Source organism: Neomonachus schauinslandi, chromosome 2 (assembly GCF_002201575.2).
Source record: "Neomonachus schauinslandi chromosome 2, ASM220157v2, whole genome shotgun sequence".
Taxonomy (NCBI): Eukaryota; Metazoa; Chordata; class Mammalia; order Carnivora; family Phocidae; genus Neomonachus; species Neomonachus schauinslandi.
This window is the reverse complement of record NC_058404.1, coordinates 25,340,638-25,360,785: the sequence shown is the minus strand read 5'-3', so window position 1 is coordinate 25,360,785 and position 20,148 is coordinate 25,340,638. Positions and strand designations below refer to the sequence as shown.

The 20,148-nt window shown below is 41.6% G+C and overlaps 1 protein-coding gene across 3 annotated transcripts in view; it reads right to left on the bottom strand.

Annotated features, from left to right (window-relative positions):
* The window catches only part of DLC1 (DLC1 Rho GTPase activating protein), a 412,979-nt gene that overhangs the window by 41,824 nt on the left and 351,007 nt on the right, over nucleotides 1–20,148 (bottom strand). The window contains exon 1 of one of the 3 annotated variants that reach the window (XM_044912827.1): nucleotides 1,353–1,605. The exons of the other annotated variants lie outside the window; for them this stretch is intronic. Within the exon in view, the coding sequence (XP_044768762.1) occupies nucleotides 1,353–1,389 (37 nt within the window). The 5' untranslated portion in view covers nucleotides 1,390–1,605. Of the gene's footprint in view, nucleotides 1–1,352; nucleotides 1,606–20,148 lie in introns of those variants that run through there. 3 annotated transcript variants of the gene reach the window in all.

The window sequence follows — 20,148 nt, the reverse complement described above, 5'->3', positions numbered from 1 at the left end:
TCAACCTCCTCGCGTGGTAAATACACTTATTACCCCCGTGTTGCAGATGAAGGAGGTGCAGAGAGGTCTCAACACTTCCCAGATGCGCCCAGCTAGCAGCAGGCTGCGGACCCGGGGTTCCTACTTCGCCAGCCTCACCCGGGTCCGCTCTAACTCCCCTCGCAACAGGGGCTGCGCGCTGGAAAAAACGAACGGATTCAGTAATAACCATAATCTGCAAATTACACGTGGCATGGCCAGTGTGCTGCAGCCAGGGGAGAAACTCCTCCGGAAGGATGAGAGTCTCAGCGCGTGACGTCGGAGATGGGGACAGGGGCAAAGAGGCAGAGTGGGGCAGGGTTCCCAAAGGCCGTGACTTCGCTACGAAAAGTCAGGTCGGGAGGCGGGCTTCCTTCCTTCCTTTCGCCGGCCCAGGAACTCGCCCCGCGCGGGCGCCTCCTCCCGAGCCAAGGGCGTGGGCACCTCTACCCGGCCTTTTAGGAAACCCGATTCAATGCCCCAGCACGTGAAGGCACACTGCAGCCCTCCCAGCAGGCGCCCCTCACATGCAAGCCAGGGGGCTTGCTAAATAGCTTCAACGCTCTCCCGGGGCCCGCAGCCACCAGACTTTCCTAAGTCGGAATTACTTTCCAGCGTTTCAAAAAAGTTTAAAATTAAAACAATTTCTTCCCGAATTTACTTTCAGGCAGTTAAAAAAAAAAACAAACTATTTCCAAGTGCCACTGCGGCCTAAACATCGCTAAATGAGAAACTCTCAGGGAGTCCGCGCTGATTTTGGACTTGCATGGGTGAAGGGCTGCAAACGCCCAGCTCAAAACATCCCCGGAGGGAAGATAGTGGAAAGGCAGTCGCGCCGCGCCCCTCGGAAGCAGAGGCCGTCGCCAGGGACTTAGAATAAGAATAGCAGGGCCGCCGGCGCAGCCGGGCTAGCGGCCGGCCCGCCCTGTGCCCCCGCCCGGCGTGCACCCCTAGCCCGGTTCGGCGTCCCCAGCCCGAGAGGGAAGTTAACATAGGCTTCACTTCATTAGTTGCGGTCACCCCCCGCCATCAGCCCTTCCCAGAGCCCACCCAACGAGCCGCCTCGCGACCCCCAAGCAGTGAGTAGCCAAGGGTCATTACCCGAAATTAAGACCTCCCTCCCCAAACTATGACCCTTGTTTTTTCCCACACTCCACCTCCTCCACTCCGAGAAAGTTGGGCGACTCGGTCCCGAGCCTCCTCGGAAAACCGTTTAAAAGCACAGAACGACAGGCACCGACTTGACAAGGCGGGGTGACATTTCCTCCGCGGCGAGTCCCCTCCGCAGCTGGCTCCCGCGGCTGGCCCGACGGCAAGGCACAAGTCTAGCTTACGTGTTAGGATCATGATGTCCGGCTTCTCCCTGCACATCAACTGCGGCGAGGGGTGGCGGGAGTGCGCTAGGGAAGTCGAGGCAGCCCGAGGCAGCTCAGCCCGCGCCTGGACCCACGGAGGCACCCGAGACGCGCGCGCTGGCGGTCCTCAGCGCATCCTTGCTCGCCGCTCCGTGCCCCTCGCCACGGCCCCAGAAAGAACGCAGGGTTTTCCAGAGGTCAAAAGGAGAAAGAGCTCAGGGAGAGGGGCGAGAAGCACCGGAGCTGTCGCTCCTGCTGCGGAGAAGTTCGGCCATAGCGGGGTTAAGAACTAAGCGCCCTCGCTCGGGCTGCCACAGCGCTCTGCCTCCCGCGCGCCCCTCCGGCCGCGCCCTCCCGCAGGGTCCGCCCCCGAGGGGAGGGGCGAGGCCGGGCAGCTTGGACTCCTTCATGCCGCTTGGGTGCCGGGCGGCAGCCCCCGGCTGTCCTCCTGCCCCGAACCCCGCCCCAGACCCCGCCCCTCGTTGCTCCGCCCCTTACCTCCTACCCGCCGCTGGGCTAACCAAGCGCAGCCTCAGGCGGTACTCTGGCCCCGCCCCCGCCCCCGGCCCCGCGCCTGTTCTGCCCGGGGCTGGAATATTTTCCCCTAGCCTCCGGGTCTGCAGGGGGAAGCGCCCCAAACTGTCCAACTGTTGGCCTCAGGGGTGAAGGCAGTCCCTCGAGGCGTCTACTTGTCGGGGAAGTCTGAGCTGGACTCTGGGACACCGCGCACTTTCCCTCTTTTTCTTGGTAGCTTTGCACACTTAAAAAAAAAAAATCTGTATGATTCTGCCTTATATCCTGGTGGGAACCGCATAAATTTGCGGAACGAAGGGGAAGCGGGAGGTAGGGAAGAATCAGTGTTTCCTCATCTGTAAAATGGGGAGAAGATACCTGTCCCTTGGACGTTCGTCATTCATTGCTAAAGCCCGCCTTTAGGGATGGAGAACAAATGTAAGTAATTAACACTGCTCTAGAGAGGGACTGAATTTTTACTCAGCACGTGTTGAGCATATTGTGTGCACATTCACAGTGTTTTACAAACTATGGACCTTGGGCCACAACCCCATGCAGCTCCTGCAATTTGTAGGCCACGCCTCTATGTCAGAATGATAATCTCTGATGGCGATAATCTGCGTTTTAACAAACTCTTGGGGGATTTGGAGGCACTGTAATTTGGGGGCCCTGATATAGTAGGAAGCTTCATTTTTAAAGATCACAATTGAATACGACCTATGTAAGATTTTTAAAAATTCAGACCGAGTTTTCATGAAAATTTACTTTGGGGCTAATTGGTGTTTTCTGCCTATTACCTCTGCACAAAGAAAACTACTAAATCCATTCATTCAAAAAATATATCAACAGCATTTATTATGTGCCAAACACTGTTCTGGACTCTGGAGCTATAGCAGTGAGCAAAAAAGCCAAACATCTCTTCCCTCCTAAAATTTTCTTTCTAGTGGAGAAGATGCGCAATAAACAAGGTAAACACGTGAAATATTCATAGTGTCTTAGGTGGAGATACATAAAGCAGAGGAGGGGAGAGAAGGGTTGTGGGAGAGTTTCTTTAAATAAGGTTAAATGCAAATGGGAGACTTTAGTCTGTCTTAAATATAGCGTAAAATGTATTGATTTCATAGGCATGCCTTAGTGTACATACAGAAGACTCTTTTTCACCCTGTTTTTTTTAAAAAACAATAAAAATGCTAACTCCGTTGGCTCTCTAATGTACCGGAATCAAAATTCTGGCTCTGGAGAATGGCCTTTCAGGTTTGGGGCTCTATTCAGTAGATATTTCCAGGGCTTTTTTACCTACTTATAATTGCTGGGGATGCCCAGGTAAGCAAGGTTACCCCCACCTCTGTCGGCAGGCACAGAGTTTACAGTCTGGTGGGGAAGTGACAAGGGGCGTGTGAAAAAGAGTTGCTGTGAACAAGGAGCTGGAAGTAGAGCCCAAGACAGAAAGAAGAAGAGCTGCCCTCTGAAGTTTGGCTGCTGGGGGAATTGCAAAAATGCCTGCAGTCGCCAGCAAGGTGCAGTATGATTCAAGGGGAAGTTGGAAAAGTAGGGGCAAGAACTTTTCAATTCCTGCGTGATTGTGTTAAGGATTGTTTTATCCTTTACAGTTATAAACAGTGAGAAGCCATGTTAATGGACGAAGGCATCCCATAGCCAGATGTGCATTTTGAAAAGACCACAGGCTGCAGTGTGTACTTTAAATTAGAAAAAAGGAATATACCTCCTAAACATACGAATTTCCCTTATTTATTAAAAATCCAAACCTTAAAAATATAGATAGCATCTCCTCCAAAGCATATCAACTCTCAGAATAAGTTCTTAATGTTTATTATGAGCTGGGTGAAGTTGCATTCAATTTAATTAAGCTCCTAGGAGGTTGTGCAATCCCTCTACACCCACCCCCCACTAAGTATTTCAAAATAAAACATGCTACTCTTTTTGTCTCTTCTTGTTCAAACTCCATTCATTTCTCCTTGATTATTGATGTCTTCTCTGGGTCTTCTCTAATTTCATCATATTTCTCTGGGGGTTTCTGCTATGTGGATTGCTCATCATCTAATAATACCAATAACTCCAAAAACAATTTCCTTGGTGAGATAGTGTTTTGCATTTGGCCTTCACTGAATCTCATCACCTTCTTCCATTCTTTGGTTTATTGACATGGTCTGTGTCCTGCGCCAAATCCCAATTTTCATAGTTTTAGTTCTTTTTTTTTTTTTTTTAGAGGGGCGAGGGGAGGGCAGAGGGAGAAGGAGAGAGAGAATCTTAAGCTCCCAGTGTGGAGCTCGACTCAGGATGAGATCCCAAGACCCCAAAATCATGACCTGAGCTGAAATCAAGAGTTGGATGCTTAACCGACTGAGCCACCCAGGTGCCCCCATCGTTTTAATTCTTAGCCCCTTTAGAAATGGACATGCTACAGTTTGAAGACTGCTGTACTTGTAGAATAGTGAATAGTGGTTGAAAGCAGGACTTTTGTAGCAGGCCACTTACTAGCTGTGTGATGAATACAATTTTTTGCCTTTGAATCTTCCGTTTCTTCATCTTTAAAAAAAGGAGGTTGAACTAGTGCCTATCTTATGAGGTTTTTAATGAGGATTGAATAAGATAATGTGTGTAAGTGCTCAGCACATAATAAGCACTTGATAATGTTAGCCATTATTATTACATATTACTAAGGGGGCATATCAAACAAAAACATGCAATTTCTATTTAAATAATGATCCAGGGGAAGATTAAAACAAAACAAAATGAGCCCTTGATTTTACCCTTTCTGAATCTGAGGAGCCTTCACAAAAGGGGGATGGAAGGAGTGGAAAAGTCATTAAGAGTATCAACAAAACAGGGGTGCTTTACCAGATGAAAGAGGGTTCCCAGGACAGCTCAGACTCCTTCTTCTTCATTCAACCTTTAACTCATCACCCAGTGTTTCATTTTCTTCTGTTGTGGGCAGATGACATTAGATTAGGCTTGTTAGCTGATTTGCATTAAGTGACATTGGGTATTGAAACACTGGACTGTAAGAAGCAGGGATTAAGTGGCCCATTTCCCCACCAGAAGTCTAGGATCCTCCAAAACCCCTTCAACACATGACAATAAAAAACCACCACAAATCACATTAGGTTTTGTTGCTACAATTTGACCCAAAGACAAGGACCTGTGCTGTTTACTTCCTGCCATGCTCTTCTCAGTTTGGGCATCAGGCTCATGGAAGCTACTCACAGGGATTTTTTATCCTGTCTATTTGGATGTTTTCACATTTAACGGTGTATTACCAAGGTAAGAAAAAATCACATAGGTAGTTCCTGAATTGCATGACAGAAAACTAAATGACTAAGAGGTCACCTCTCTGGTTCCTACTCTATATTAATGATTGATACTAGGTATCATTGATACTGCCCAAGGACATCCTCTAGCATTTTTTCCACTATAATGTATTTAAAAAAAAAAAAAAGTAAAATACAAGTGTCTATAGGTACTCAGGCAGATAATACTGGTGAGGAAGACAAGCCACATTGGGGTGGGGAGAAGTGGGGAACCTAGAACCTCCCCAAGGGGGCAGGGCCAGTCAGGCTCACTTGATTGTTGGCATGTGTTAACACAGCAGCCCCAAGGTTCTGGGTTTAAAGATTGTTCAAGAGCCTCTTACTTAGACTTTTATAATTTTATTTCAATCCTTCAACTTTTACATGCTGGCAACTAATTAAAAAAAAATCTAAACCCATTCCAGGTAATTTCAACTTTGGGCTTCATTTAGCTCCAGGGCAACTAGTTTAAACCTCTGCTCTAGTGATATGAGCCAAGCAATGTCTTTGTAAATTTATTTCTCTCCCACAGGAACTAAAAGCCTCCTGAGCCTGGAAAATGTTGTAATATAATTTGTGTTCAATGGAGCATTGGGAAATCAGTGTGGAAAAAAATTTACTTGTAACATTCAAAGGAAATAAGACAAATAATAGAAAGTTTTGAAAATAATTTTTAAACAGTATTCCATTAAGAGACATAATTAAATTTGAAATTTAATGGTTGTCCTTAAAATATTCACTTATGTTTAAGTTTCCATGACCCATGCCTGGGCTCTTCCCCACTATCCACCCTGGTATTCAGCCTTTGCAGAAATGTTTAAAACCCAAATGCTGGAGGTGTCAGATAGGGAAAGAAGGGAAAAAGAAAGGATTGGGCAATAATATAGATTCACCCCCTTTTAATTTTACCTAGAGCAGCTCCCTTGTTCAGTCAGACCTTCTTTGACTACTTCTTTTGAACAATTTAAAAGTTTAAAATATGGGGAAGGTGACTTAGTCTACCAGTGATATTTTTAGTTAGAGGGGGAGGAGACCTTTATTCCTGCATAAAGGTAATATAAATCTACTTTTGGGATAATCACTTAAGCCTGAACTATGAGCCAGCCTGACATAGTACTTTTATCATTCAACAAGTATTTATTAGACCCTGGAAAAGGCAGTGTGCTGGTGAAACAATAATGGACATGAATAAATACATCTTTGGGATGTAAAGTACAGCATAATGACTATAGTTCATACCACTGTATTATGTATTTGAAAGTCGGTAAGAGAGCAGATCTTACAAGGTCTCATCACAAGACATGGGCACCTAGGTGGCTCAGTTGGTTAAGTGTCTGACTCTTGATTTCAGATCAGTCATGATCTCAGGGTTGTGAGATGGAGTCCCTGTCAGGCTCAGTGCTGGGCTTAGAACCTGCTTAAGATTCTCCCTCTGCCTCTCCTCCCCCCACCCTGCACACTCTCTCAAAAAAAATTTTTTTTCAGGGGCACCTGGGTGGCTCAGTTTGTTGAGCGTCTGCCTTTGGCTTAGGTCATGATCCCAGGGTGCTGGGATCAAGCCCCGCATCGGGCTCCTTGCTCAGTGGGGAGCCTGCTTCTCCCTCTCTCTCTGCCTGCCGCTCCCCCTGCTTGTGCTCTCTCTGTCAAATAAATAAATAAAATCTTAAAAAAAAGGTTTTCATCACAAAAAAAGTGTTTTGTGATTATGTGTGATGCCAGTGTTAACTAGACTTATTGTGATGATCATTTATACATATATATATAAAATATTTCAACTCTGAAACTAATATAATATTACATATGTCAATTATATCTCAATAAAAAATACTTCAGTAAATCACAAAAAAAAAGAACATGAAGAGAGAGCTTGGAGGAGAAAACTCTTAGGTGGAAAATAGGTACAAATACAGTTCTGTAATAGTAGAGGATTTAAATATACTGAATTCTCAATCCTATTTGATAAATCAATGGACACTCTTCCTGAGATAATTACAATATTTATAGTAGAGTCTCCTTTTAAAGACAATTTCATTTAGCAACTCGGGTACCCAATTAGCCTAGTGCCTCGTGGCTCAGCGTTCAGGGAAGGTGGGTGCCCAGGAGTAATGGCACCAAGTCAGAGTTCTTGCCACCCCCAGTTCCCATTGGATCTTCACCAATGACTGCTCTGGTTCTTTCATGTGGGCTCTGATGACATAAAAATCAAGCCAATGAAAAGTAAAAATTGATTCCATGAAAGAAACTGGGCTATTTTCCCATTGACTTAGCCAATTTTAGTGGCATGCTTTGATTCTTTGTCTATTCTGACATTGTTCTCCATTTAATAGTTATTTTTTGGACTTGTAGCAAATAATTCATTTAAAGCTGAGGATGGACAACATTATTAAGTACTACTAATATTTATCCTCTGCTTTCTTATTATTTAAATTTTATGATTATAAAATATCCATTGCTAGAAAGAAAAAAAAATGGAAAAGCATAAAGAAAAAAATAATAAAACCTCGTCATAATCACACTACCAGAGACAACTGCAGACATCTGTATTCCATTTTTATTTCTATCCTCCTAGTTAGGTTTCTAAGTACAGATACTTTGATGTACAAAATTGGAATCACAGTATATATTGTTTTGTAATATCTTATTTCATTTAGTATAAATGAAGAATAGGGCATTTTATAGTTGCTTCATATTCCGTCTTACGGAGTTCCATGAATTAATTAACCAATGTTGAGTTTCTCATTTTCCAGCATTTTATGTGATGAACATTCTTGTATAATAAATTTCAGAGCGAGAATGATAATTTCTTTAAGCAAATTCACTTAGGTACTACTTTGAACTAAGAAGCCAAAGGGTTTTGGGACATTTGACGTATATTTCTGAACTGTCATCCAGAAACTTTTGGATTATTTTACATTTAACCAGTGTTTGAATGTACCCATTTGTCTAATGGAAATTAGAATTTCCATTCCTCCTGCTAATTTAATGAGCAAAATAGTATTATCTCATTACTGTTTAAGTCTGCCTTTGTTTGAATACTAAACTGGCTGAATTTGTTTTATTGTAGTAAAATACACATCACATAAAATTTATCATGTTAGCCATTATTAAATGTACAGTTTAGTGGCATTATGTCCATTAACCTTGTTGTGCAACTATCATCACTATCCATCTCCAGAACTTTTTCATCTTCCCCAACTGGAATTCTGTATCTCTTTAACAGTAATTCCTCATTCTGCTCCCGCAACCCCCAGCCTTTTGGGACCAGGGGTCTACTTGCTGTCTCTAGGAACCTGACTATCCCAAGAACCTTATGTAAGTGAAATCATACATACTCATTCTTTTGTTTCTGGTCCTTCTGTTACATTGGACTAGCTGTATTTTAAAAAATTACCTGTTTTGTCCTTTAGCTCTTTTTTTTTTTTCTCAACGAAGCAGTTTGCCTTTTGTGACTGATTTTAAAATATTATTTATACATTAGGATATTAACCATTTGTAATTTATTGTAAAATATTTTTACTAGTTTGTCATCTGCCTTTGAAGCTTGTTTATTTGTGGTATTAAAAAAATTAACAAGATTCAAACAAAATTCAAAGGTCTTACTTATTTGTTCCTTTCAGTTATTAACTAGGAATTTACTTAAGTAGTTTTCTCTATACAATTTGAAGCCAGAAATGCTGACACAAAATCAACTTGCAAAACAAGGTCATTTAACACGTGGGATTTTTTTTGCTTTATTTTTAATGATAGATTTCATTATTTACTCAGAGTCTAGCTGTCTTACTTGATTTTCTATCTTCCTTAACATCAAATAGAGATGCCCTGCATTGAGGAAAGCCCCCATAAAAGCCTCTGCAAAAAAGCTAGCAGGGTCAGAGTACCAGATGGAGACCTAGGGGCATTGAATTTTTTTTTTTTTTTTTAGGGATACCATGTCATATTTAATTAATACAAATCACAGTAGCACTGAAAATGGCTCTACTGAGTGGGCCTCATTCAGTTTAGGCAGCTAAAGGGAGGGAGGATGTCCTAGTCCTCTCCCTGGAGCTAAATGATCATTTGGGGAAACGTGGGCTCTGGAGCACAGAGCTATTTTCTTAGAGGAAAAAAAAAAACTGAACTCCCAGCACTGGATAAAACTGCAAAAAGGAAGAACTGTGCTCAGGCACTAACTACAAGGCCATGCCAAATAAGGAAAGCTGGATCCTGTAAGCTTCTGGAAGAAAGGAACCTTTCCATGTGAAGTCTCTCCCCAGCACCTAGCACATAGTAAGGTGCTCCATTAGTGTGTGTTGAGTGAATGAACGTTCAGGGTTATTTCCAAATCATTGTGTTCAGGAGTCTCCTGGGAAGGGCTTAAACCTTGAATTTCCCTTTTGGGAAGTCTCAAATGTGGTTCCCTCACTTGGAGAAGACAGATTCTGTGGGAAGAAGGCTGAAGAGGCAGCAGGGCATGTGTTTGCCCACAGCCCTGACCCCTCCTAAGAGCAGTGATCTGGGGACTGCTACTCAACACCAACCTGCTGAGTCCCAAGCGCGAAGGGATTATTTTACGGCAGGATGTGGAGAGGCCCTGGGCTTAAGTCCAGTCACTGGCCAGCCTCTCTGGTTCCCTCTCTGGGACCCTGCCTCATTTCCTGTCCCTGCAGAGCACCCAGCACCACAGGCCTGAGGAACAAGTTCTGTTCCACATGGGCCCAGGCTCGATGGCCCACCCAGAGGCACCCCGCTGCTGACTAGGAGACCAGCGAGTGCCTACAACCTCAGCTGAGCCCTACACGGTGACACCTTCCAGGGAGGCCAGGACACTGGCACCTTGTGGTCAGGCTCCTCACATCAGCCATTGCTCCTTCTCTTTGATGAAGGGGGCACTGAATTTTTGAGAAGCTTTTTGACTTTCACATTCTCCCTAAGTGCAGTGTGTGTGTGTGTGTGTGTGTGCACGCGTGTGCACGTGTGCACATACATATCTACTAGTAATAAATCTTGGGACATCTGAGTTTTTCTGGAACTAAGTACAGTAACAGTATGGTCATTTTAGCCTTTCATCTTGTGGGAAAAAACTATTTTTAGTATTGTTTTCTACCATCTTGTTCAAAAGAGCCATTTATTGGAAATATATTCCACGCTCATGGATTGGAAGAATTAATATGGTTAAAATGTCCATACTACCCAAAGCACTCTATGGATTTAATGCAATCCCTATCCAAATACCAACAGCACTTTTCACAAAACTGAAACAAATAATACTAAAATTTGTAGGGGACCACAAAAGACCCCGAATAGCCAAAGCAATCTTGAGAAAGAAGAACAAGGCTAGAGGTATCACAATCCCAGATTTCAAGATACGCTACAAAGCTGTGGTCATCAGAACAACATGGCACTAGCGCAAAGACAGACACAGACCAGTGGAATAGAAGGGAGAGCCCAGAAATAAACCCATGCTTATATGGTCAGTCAATCGATGACAAAGGAGGTAAGAATATACAGTGAGGAAAAGACAGTCTTTTCAATAAATGGTGGTGGGAAAATTGGACAATTACATGCAAGAGACCAAACTGGATCACTTTCTGACACATACACAAAAATAAGCTCAAAATAGACTAAAGACCTAAATGTCAGACCTGAAACCATAAAAATCCAAAAAAGGACATAGGCAGTAATGTCTGACATCAGTGGTAGCAACATTTTTCTACATGTGTCTCCCAAGGCAAGGGAAACAAAAGCAAAAATAAACTATCAGGACTACATCAAAAAAAAAGTTTTGCACAGTGAAGCAAACCATCAACAAAACAAAAAGGTAACCTACTGAGTGGAAGAAGGTATTTGCAAATGAATATCTGATAAGGGGTTAATATTCAAAATATATAAAGAACTTATATAACTCAGCACCAAAACAAAACAACCTGATTTAAAAATGGGCAGAGGATTGGGGCGCCTGGGTGGCTCAGGTGGTTAGGCGACTGCCTTCAGCTCAGGTCATGATCCCAGGGTCCTGGGATCGAGCCCCGCATCAGGCTCCCTGCTCAGCCAGAAGCCTGCTTCTTCCTCTCCCACTCCCCCTGCTTGTGTTCCCTCTCATGCTGTCTCTCTCTCTCTCTCTCCCTGTCAATTAAATAAATAAATAAAATCTTTAAAAAAAAAATGGGCAGAGGATCTGAATAGACATTTTTCCAAAGAGGACATACAGATGGGCAACAGGTACATGAAAAGATGTTCAACATCACTCATCATCAGGGAAATGCAAATCAAAACCACAATGAGATATATCACCTCACACCTGTCAGAATGGCTAACATCAAAAAGACAAGAAATAACAAGTGTTGGTGAGGATGTGGAGAAAAAAGAACTCTCACAAACTGTTAGTGGGAATGCAAATTGGTACAGCCACTGTGGAAAACAGTATGGAAGTTTCTTGAAAAAATCCAGAAATAGCATATGATCCAGTAATTCCACTATGGAGTATTTACACAAAGAAAACAAAACTAATTTGAAAAGATATACACACCTCTGTTTATTGCAGCATTATATATAATAGCCAAGATATGGAAGCAACCCAAGTGTCCATCAATAGATGAATGGATAAAGAAAATGTGGTGTGTGTGTGTGTGTGTATAAAATATATAATAGTATAGGGCGCCTGGGTGGCTCAGTTGGTTAAGCGACTGCCTTCGGCTCAGGTCATGATCCTGGAGTCCCGGGATCGAGTCCCGCATCGGGCTCCCTGCTCGGCGGGGAGTCTGCTTCTCCCTCTGACCCTCCCCCCTCTCATGTGCTCTCTCTCTCATTCTCTCTCTCAAATAAATAAATAAAATCTTTAAAAAGATATATATATATAATAGTATATTGTGCAGCCATAAAAAAGGATGAGATCTTGCCATGGATAGACCTAAAGGGTATTATGCTAAGTGAAATAAGTGAGACTGAGAAAGACAAATACCATATGGTTGCACTCACATGTGGAACCTAAAAAACAAAACAAATGAATAAACAAACAAGTACAATCAGACCTATAAATACAGAGAAAAAGCTGATGGTCAGAGGGTGGGCGGTGGGGAGATGGACAAAACAGGTGAAGGGGAATGGGAGATACAGGCTTCTAGTTACAGAAAGAATAAGTCAGAGGAATAAAAGGCATAGCATAGGGAATACAGTCAATGATATAATAGTGTTGTATGGTGACTGCCGGTAACTCCACTTGTGGTGAGCACAGCATAAGGTAGAGACAGAAGTTAAATCATTATGTTGTGTACCTGAAACTAATGCAACACGGTATGTCAACTATACCCAAAAAACTAAAATTAAAAAAATTGTAAAAAGTAAAGAAGTCATTTATGTGTTTCCTCCTACTTTGACTCTTAAATCAATATCCAGATGTCATTCTAAAGCATCTGTTCAAAGAAAATTCTCTACCATGGTTTTGAAAATTTGGGTTTGTTTTCACTAAGTGGATGTTTTGTGTTCATCTGAGTTGTAATGTGTTGCTGTTTCTTCATAGTAGATTGGGTCATAAAACAATGATAGTATGGCATGGGTTTGAGCAATGCCTGAAAAAAATAAACAGTTCTTTTTCTTAGCTGCTAACTACAGCATGTTGGTCATTACAGTGTTATTTCTGGAAACCCCTACACAGCTCCAGATCATTAACTTACTTTAATAGGCAACAGGAGAACGGGGCTGCAGGAGGTCATCAGGTTTGGTTTTTCATGCATAACCAACTCAGTCAATTATCTCTTTGGGATCCAGCTGAAGTAAACTGCATCTTGGGGAATTGCAAGGCAAAAATTTAAAAGTAGACCTGGCAATGAGACTCATGAATTGTGGAAAACTGATATTTGAAGACTGATATCAGGAGAGAACGGACTAGATTGGATCTCTCCAATACAAATATTCTATTGTTGAACAAACAACTATTTCTGTACTGATTGTTGTCATCTTTTGGGTGAATTGACAAAACAGACATATAAAGGGCAAAAAAAAAAAAAAAATTAGAGAAGCCCATTGAATTTCACAATTGAGTCTTCCAGGTCTGAAATTAAAAAAAAAAAAAAAATGAATCTGTGAGGATCCTGAAGTCCATGCATGTATAGAGGAAAGAGATCTGATTTAAGTCATGTTCCTAACGTGGTCATAAACACCATCAGTGGCCTTGAGTTGCTTATATAATACTATCTTTGCTCCTGAGTTTATTTTTAAAATATCATATATGATTTATAATATACTACATATTAATTATGTATTATTGTATAAAAATACAAAGATGTAATTTATATGACAGAACAAGGGTACTAGATCATTTAGCTCAGGATTTTAAGTTGTAGACACAATATAATTGGGAGGTAAATATTATTATTACAGATAAGTAATTCAACTCAGAGAGGTTACATAGCTTGTTTGATTTCACACTTGTAATAATTAGAGAAGCAAGAACTTGAATCTGGGTCTCTCTGCAACGATGATTATGACCAGGGCTTTCAAGTCAAACTCTGTGAGTTTGGAACACTCTATCAGGTCTCCTCTTTCCTCAAGTGTAAAATAAGAGATTGGACCAGATATTCTCTCATGTCCCCTCACTTTAGGTTCTAGTTTGTCTTGATATAGCGTGTAACAATGAATTTATATTCACATTCACTTCCTTGGATAGGGTTCTAAACACACCCAGCATTCAAAAATGCTACTCATTAAAAGCAAAGATGTCGGAAAGGAAAAAGCATCTACTCTGTCGGCTACCATGCCTCACAGAAATTCAGAAAAGACAACCGTGGTCCACCGAGTGTGCAGCTGCAAATCCCAGGACCATACCTGCCACAGTAGAACTCTGTCCTCTTGGGGGCCAGTCTCTTGGGTTTCTCAAATCTGTTCCAGAACCACACGCTTCAGAAATCCATAAGTTAAGCTCTACTCCTTTCTGGACAAGCCTCTCCTGCTACCACTGAGGCCTCAAGAGGTATGTGGTGTGGTCCCTCTACTTGCTAATGAAATTTGGGCCCTGCAGTTTGGTAGAATTTCGAGGGTCTTCACCCAAATGACCTACTTAAAAATGAACTCCTCTTTGTCTTCTCTGCCACTGTTCTGATTTGCCAATTATATTTTGATCTTAATCCTCCCACCCAGCCTTTTAAAATGGAAGGATTGTATCATTACGTGTGTGATTTCTTTTGCACTCTTTACTAAGAGTCGTTTCCCAACTTCTGTACACTTCATCTCTCTTCTAAGTGTATTCTTCCTTCGAAGAAACCTATCGTAATTATCTGAAAAGAATACTCAACCACCATCCCAACATACTACTCTTAGAATACTTTGCATTCAAGCGTTTCCTTGCAGTGACACAAACACTTTTGAGACAAGTACCACACTAATAAAAAGTGACAACACATGTGCGGGCTGTCTTGTTTGCTTGCACTACAACCTTCTCCATCATTATGTTGTCTGGTATGTAATACTATTCTAGATTTGCAGAGTTCTCTTAAATATACATTTTATTTCCCTTAACATTCAATAACTGAGCAAGGTATTTTGTTGTATGTTCTTTTCTCACCATCTGTCCCCTCCAACAAGCATCACCTCCTGCATCATCAATACTCTCCACCAGAGCGGTACGTTTGTTACAACTGATCAACCCACATGGATACACCATAAGCACTCAATGTCCAGAATTTACATCAGGCTTCACTCTTGGTGTTATACATTCTATGGGTTTGGACAAATGTATAATGCCACATATCCACCATGATAGTTTATACAGAGTAGCTTCACTGCCTTACAAATCCTCTGTTCTCCACCTATCCATTCCTCCCTCCCTCCTAACCCCTGGCAATTGTTTTACTGTCTCCATAGTTTTGCCTTTTCCAGAATGTAAAATAGCTGGGATATAAAAGGCAAACAAATATGTTGGAGGGCCTGGGGTTATAGGAGAAATCTCTCTTCCTTCCTCTCAATTTTGCTATGAACCTGAATCTTCTGGAAAATATAAAGCCTATTAAAAATATATGAGAGGGGTTAGCAGAACATAGAATATTAAATGATAAGGTCAAGCATAAACATTTTGGTGTTCTGGAAGGAGTTAACATAAAGACTGGAGCAAAGAGGCAACTCTTGGAGTTCATAGCGGTTGAGGATTTTCCCTTTTTTTTTTTAAAAGATTTTTTTATTTATTTGAGAGAGAAAGTGTGAGAGCACACAGCTGGGGGGGGAGCGGGAGAGGGAGAAGCAGACTCCCCGCTGAGCAGGGAGCCCAACACAGGGCTCGATCCCAGGATCCCGGGATCATGACCTGAGCTGAAGGCAGACGCTTAACCGACTGAGCCACCCAGGTGCCCTGGGGGAAATTTTTTTTTTTTAAAGAATAAGCATATGGCAAAATGCTTAAACCAATTATTAATCAAAATGCAAATTGAGATCATAATTAACTACCATTTTACATGTACTACATTTACAATTAAAGAGTCTGGCAATGCCAATTGTTGCCAAGGATGTGAAATGATGAGAACCTATATATGTTGCTGGTGGAAGTGTATATTGACACAACTGCTTAAAAAATAATTTTACATTTATTTTAAGAATGAACATTAACTGTGCTATGATCCAGCAATTCGGCTCTGAGGTATGTACCCTAGAGAAACTCTTGCATATGTGCATCTAGACAACTCAAAAATGTTAGCAGTAACATTATATCAGGAAAAATTGGAAATAATCCAAATGTTCATCAACCTGAGAATAGATCTCTTGAAATGGCATAGTCACACAGTGGAATATTACACAGTAGTGAAAAATGGGTGAGTTACAGCTTTGTGCAACAACATGGATAAATGTTTGCGACAATGTTGAATGAGATATCAACATTGAAAATAAAATGCTTATGTGGTAAAAATAATTCATAAAATGTGAAGGGAATGATAAATTCAACATTGAGGATTATGATTACCTCTGGGGCAAGGCAGGGAGACAGCTGGGGAAGAACTCAGCTGGGTGGCTTTAACAGGAAAGGTAATATTTCAGTTTTTCAGCTGGATTTTGGGTGAATAGCTGTTGTATCATTATGTTTTATAACTTACATTCACATATATTTTTCTTGTTGGTATTAAGATTTTAAAAAAGAAGTAACACTAGAGACATTTGATTACATTGATTAAAAAAAATCAACTTTTGAGTCAGATCCAGATTTGAATCCTGAAACTGCCAGCTATTTGCTGCATTATCTTAGAAAAGTTACTTTATCTTCAAATCTTATTTTCCTCCTCATCACATGGAAATAATAATAATACCTCACTGGGTAGTTGTGAGGATTAAAATTGATTATTTACAAGGGGCTTAATACATACTTATGCACTTAATAGTAACTGAAACCTTAACTCAAAATCTATTTTTGGGGTGTGTGTGTGTGTTTAATCTGTTTAGGCTCTTAAATATACTATAATATTTGTAGTTGTAATTGCATTGCACTGCTATTCACCTGTGTCTTAAAAGGACTCTTTTTTGTTCAATTGTTGTTCTGGCTATCCTCTGTCATAGTGTTATTACTGAAAAGTTCCAGAACGAGGGAATCAGTGATAGTGAAAAGAACAACCACTAACTTTTTAATATCTAAATTTGTAAGTTATTCAAAACAATTTTCTATACCTTAGTGCCTTTATTTACATTAGTTTATATTGTCAAAGCTAAATAATATTAATAATAACAATAATGATAATTTGACTCTGTAAGGAAACATCTACTTTCCAACATTTAAATTTATTCCTTTCACATCGCATCTAAGACACAGGCCTTCCATGTTTATTTCAGTTCTACGCTTAGAAAAATAGTGTGTCATGTTGCTCACGCTACCAGAATGTTTAAAGTTGGGAAGATAAAATCCGAGATAGGTTTATGGAAAGATTTATAATAGTCCCCAGCACAGAGAACCAGAGGGAAAAGCAAGCAGGTAATTTAATCTAGAAGTCACAGGGCATTCCTGGTTAGTTTTGACTTGACTCGGTCCTGATACAGCCCCGCTCCTAAACTATCCTTTGAAATCTGCATCAAATTTAGAAAGAATGAAGGAACACTGATTAATGTGGTATAAACTTTAAATCTTTCTGCAATGATCTATCTAATTTTAGGCAAGGTGAAGGCAAGAGTTTCCATCAGCATCCTCCAAAAAAGTGTTAAATATGAATCAATCAGCTCACAATTTATATATTTTTTCCTTCATTTGCATGATAGGGTAAATTGGCATGTCTGGGTCTAGGAGCTATACTTCCAGTCAAAAAAATTTTTTTCCTCACAAGGTTATAACAGAAAATGAACATATCAGTTGTATCATTTGGACTCTTCCTCAGAACTGAGCTTCTAAACAATACTCTCAGTCTCCTGGGGGGAAGTGACAGATCTAAGCAAATACTTGGGCCTAAATAAATCTCCAGGGCAAAATTGAAGAATGGCAAATGTAGGACCAGTAGCTTCCCCCAAGTAGTATGTGTGGATTTCCCATCCCTCTTTTCAAAATGAATTTAGCGCTACTCTGTACTAACAGTTTGTGATCCAAATTGTCTATCCCAGTAGCTTTTATTCCATCACCAGTCTCAAATGTTAAAATCAGAAAAGGAAGTTCTTTCATGCTCATTGTCAGATCTTGTGGCTTACACTGATGAAGCTAAAGCTGGATATCCCACAATTATGGAGAGGCAGGAGTCCTTCTCTGAAAATGACATGCAGGGGGTAGCAGGTCTATTGCAGCGAGGTGACGGTTTGAATAGTGCTCACCAGCATCTTCTGTGATTGAGAAAGTGGGGTTTCAGGGATACAGCACATCCAGCTTTGGTTTCTAGGCCACTAACAGGCAGGACTTACAGGGAGAAACTTCAACAGCTAAATCTTGTGTGTGCATGGACGTGTGTGCATGGACGCGCATCCATGCACATGCATGTGATACATAAATGGGGTATTTTCCTAAGGACCTAACCTTAAGTTTTCAGGGTCAATGCTGTCACTTCTCAACTCCTCCAGGCACTTCCTGGACAGCAAATACCCAGTGGTCAGTAGTGGCTGTTTAATATTTTTATGATACTGATCGGAAATCTCAGCAGGAACAACACACAGAGGGCACGGTCTCATTCCTGACAAAGCTTAACTTAAGCAGATTTTCAAGGTTTGCGTTTGTTTCCTAGTTCCAATCCCATCCCGGGATCAGGCTCTTTTTCCTAGCTTTTTGTTCATATATGAAGCCTATTCTTCTTTAATTTTCCCCAAATTCCAAAACAGTGCGACTAAGATGCCCCATTATACTCTGGCCATTAATGATCTCCTCATTTCCTACTCTGAGAACTCTCTCTGGAGCAGTCTTTTTCTTTCCCAGGGACAAACTGACTCAGGGTCTTCTCTTGCTCTCAGCTCTTTACTGAAGCATGCCCTGCTCATAGTCTGTCATCAAATCTTCCTATTTGCCCTCTCTTTGCCTACTCCTCACCTCATTCACACTGTCTGATCTGGGTCCTTCTTCTCGGCTCTATAGAAGCTGACCCGCTCCTTTGCCCTCCCCAGACAAGCAATGACAGCCCTCATAGTTATCAAGCTCTCATTGATAGTTACTACTTTTTCTTCAATCCTCAGAAAGGGAAAGAGGTCCTATATACTCAGCTCGCTTTACCATCAGTTGGAAGAACATATGTACATGGGAAGGGAAGACATAAAAACAAAGTGAAATCCTGGCTGACTGGGGCGGCAATAAAACAGGGGATTGTGAGGGAAAAAGACCCCATTAACCGTCTCTAGGGCCATCGGGCCTCTTGTCTGCACTTGGTTTGAGAAGGCTCGCCCAAGTGAATTACTCTCCAAGTCCGAAACTGAGATTTCATTCTGCTGGTAACCACAACACTTGATTACAGAACTCTTTCAAAGGATGGAATAGGCATTTTTCAAGATCTGTCAGCTCTGGGCCAGTATTAAATCAGCCATTCGTCTCTGAAGGGTGTAGTACTGCCCATAAAACCAACAGCATCTGAATGTCATTTGTGGTCTGGGATGTATACACATACGTGTGTGTGTGTGTGTGTGTGTGTGTGTGTGTGTTAATACGCATCCCTCCCAATCCTCTCAGGTAGCTTAAGAGAAATGCACTGTTCAGACGGGAGTATACTTAGGGTTGAGGGGAGGCTCCGTGATCTCTTTTATTACATGCATCTATTTTTAACAACCTGTTTCTTTATTTTTTAAAAAATATTTAATTTATTTATTTGACAGAAAGCACAAGCAGGGCGAGCTGCAGGCAGAGGCAGAGGGAGAAGCAGGCCCCCCTCAAAGCAGGGAGCCTGATGGGGCGCTCCATCCCAGGATCCTGGGATCATGACCTGAGCCGAAGGCAGACACTTAACTGACTGGGCCACCCAGGCGCCCCAACCTGTTACTTTAATTAGAAAAAAAAATTATGAGTGTTTTCTTTTAAAATTCATCTCACCTTTAATGTAATAAAGGCGTCCTAACCAAGGAGAACTGACAGAGAGTAAGAATTGTGACGGCTTGCCCAACAGGCTCAATTATTCCCTTAAAGGTGTATTTTTTTTTTTCTTCTAATTACATCAGGCAGTGATTGGGAGGATGGCAACCGATAATAAGGGTTTAATTGTCTCGCTTTTTTTTTCTCAGTCACCAATACTCGAATTCCTCTTATATTGTCCTTTGCAAGGAGCTCTGGAGGAGCCGTGGTGTGGACCCCTGATCATGTGGCTCGTGAGTACAGCACAGGGCTATAAAAGAAAGGAGCCTGGGATGGCTTTAATATCCTGTTAGACAGAAGCATGACAGATTAGTGGGGGACTCCTTCCTTCTCAGGAAACCAGGCCTCTGGCTATAGCTTTGTCTTCAGCTCAGTCTTAGATCTTTATAAACACTTTCCCCCTGAACTTTAAAGGACCCATGCTTTTTAGCAACAGTTTAATGTGCATGAAACAAAAACTGAGATAAAGGGTTCAAGCATAAAATCT